Source organism: Antrostomus carolinensis, unplaced genomic scaffold (assembly GCF_000700745.2).
Source record: "Antrostomus carolinensis isolate BGI_N321 unplaced genomic scaffold, ASM70074v2 scaffold40766, whole genome shotgun sequence".
NCBI lineage: Eukaryota > Metazoa > Chordata > Aves > Caprimulgiformes > Caprimulgidae > Antrostomus > Antrostomus carolinensis.
In genome coordinates, this window is record NW_010323275.1 from 12,080 (window position 1) to 14,181 (window position 2,102).

A 2,102-nucleotide genomic window follows, 5' to 3' on the forward strand; every position below is an offset into this window, starting at 1 on the left:
GGGTGAGAGCTTCCCCCTCCCCAGCCAGTGTCTTCGCAGGCCTCCTCTTCATCACGTACGCCACCGAGGTGTTCTTAACCAGGGCGAAACCGGGACAAGTCACCAGCTACATGGCCACTGTCTCCGGGCTCCTGAAAATTGTGCAGGCCTTTGTGGCCTGCATCATCTTTGGGGCCCTGGTGAATGACAGCCAGTATGGCAGATACGTGGCGACGCAGTGGTGTGTGGCCGTCTACAGCTTTTGCTTTGTGGTGACCGTGGTGGTGGTGGCCTTCAGCGTCACAGGTAAGACCGCCTTGCTCTGGTTCCCCTTTGAGCGTTCTGTGGTCATCTACACCTTGGGGGCCGTGCTGCTGTACGTGAGCGCAGCGGTCATCTGGCCGGTGTTCTGCTTCGACAGCAAGTACGGCTCCCCACGGCGCCCCGGCCTCTGTGCCAAGGGCAGGTGCCCCTGGGACAGCCAGCTGGTGATTGCCATCTTCACCTACGTCAACCTGCTGCTCTACGTCGTGGACCTGGCGTACTCCCAGCGCATCCGCTTTGTCTCCCACCTCTGAGATGCGGGTCTGACACTGCAAAGCCGTCCCAGCGCCGTAAGCAACAGCAGTCAGGGACACAGCAGGAGACGGGATATGGAGAAGGGAGGTGCTGATCAGGCATGTGCGCAAGAACCATCAACCAAACGTCAAGACTGACTGGACCAGCCAATTAAGGACCTGTGGTGGGTGGGCTGCAGCTGATGCTGGAAAAAGCCCACCTCCCCCATCACTCAACATCCGCCTCAGCTGCCCGGTGCCAGAGCGAAGAAACGACGCAGCTCAAAGTACGCAAAATGGCCTTTCATCTCCAGGCGGCAGAAACGCTCCCTGCAACAGCAGGTCTGCAGGCTGCGGGATTACTGAGACAAATATTAGGAAACACACCAAGGATTTTGAAACTGTTACCAATGCTTAGCCATAATCAAGTGACTCCCCAGGAAGTGGGAAAGTTAAAAGCTGCATCAAGGAACACCAGTTCTGGAGATGAAAAACAATCCCTCAAAGTTTGGGTTAGTTTGGGTTGTGTGGTGAGACATGAAATGCTTGCAAGTGTGGGAAATTCCAGTCAGGATGTTTCTGAGAAGAACATCATGGCTGTAATAGTATTTTGAAGATTACCAGTCCTTTCCCTTCCTCTCCTCTCCTTTGCTGTTTAGCACAGAAAAATAATATCCTCAAGCATGGACCTTGGAGGGCAGCGTGGGATATTCCTATTTAGCAAACACCAAGTCATTGCAGAAATGCAGATTTTCGAAATCAGGGCTCTACTGCCAAGAAACAGGGTACAGAACAGAGCTGAACTGCAAAATAACCATGTGTAACTTGACATCCTCACTCAAGCAGAACCAGAAGGTACCTTGGCACGTGCTCTATCTCAGTTCATATGCCACTGTTTCTTTATACTGATGTCAAGAATTTTTTTTCTGGATGCTTAAAGATAAATTCTGGGGGGAGGAGGGAAGGGGATGCAGAGATGTATTGATCTCACAGTGCTGCATGAAAGACCAGACCTGAGGAGGGGGACACAGACGGGACAGGACGCGACAGAAGTTGTATCAATGATAACAAAGCGGGAGCACTGCCTCAGACCAGATCGGGCGCTGGGATTCCTGAGCTCTCTGCGTCACCAGCAAGCTGCATTTCTGACCCATCCCTGACAAAACACCCACTTTGAAGTCCCACATTGCATAGCTCAGATTTCAGGCTTAATAGGAAGAAATGTTCTTCATTTCTGATCCAGCAAGAAACCAAAGCAGTCTGAATACTTGTGCAGAAAGCATGCAGGCTAGATGGGTTTGATTAAAATCTAGTAGCTGACTGTCAGAAGCAAGATTTATTTTTTAACCAAATTAAAATAAAGCTGAATGGCAGACTTACTTACATACTACATCTCCAGAGATTTGTATACTTTCATCTTGCTCTCCACACAGCTTTTGTTTCAGCAGACATAGCCCTTCTGCTTCCTGCTGGAAAGCACAGGTCAATTTATTTTGATGTATGAAGCCTGAACGCAGTCCCAAAAAAGTACGTAGACAAGACAGCTGAGATCTCTGACTGATGTTC

General features: G+C 50.2%; 1 protein-coding gene across 1 annotated transcript in view; it reads left to right on the forward strand.

The window, feature by feature from the left end:
* MYADML2 (myeloid associated differentiation marker like 2) overlaps window positions 1–557 on the forward strand; it is a 976-nt gene extending 419 nt beyond the window's left edge. The window contains 1 exon segment of the mRNA XM_029085588.1: window positions 1–557. This exon segment is cut by the window's left edge and continues 283 nt beyond it. Coding sequence (XP_028941421.1) covers window positions 1–557 — 557 coding nt within the window.
* The last annotated feature ends 1,545 nt before the right edge of the window (window positions 558–2,102 follow it).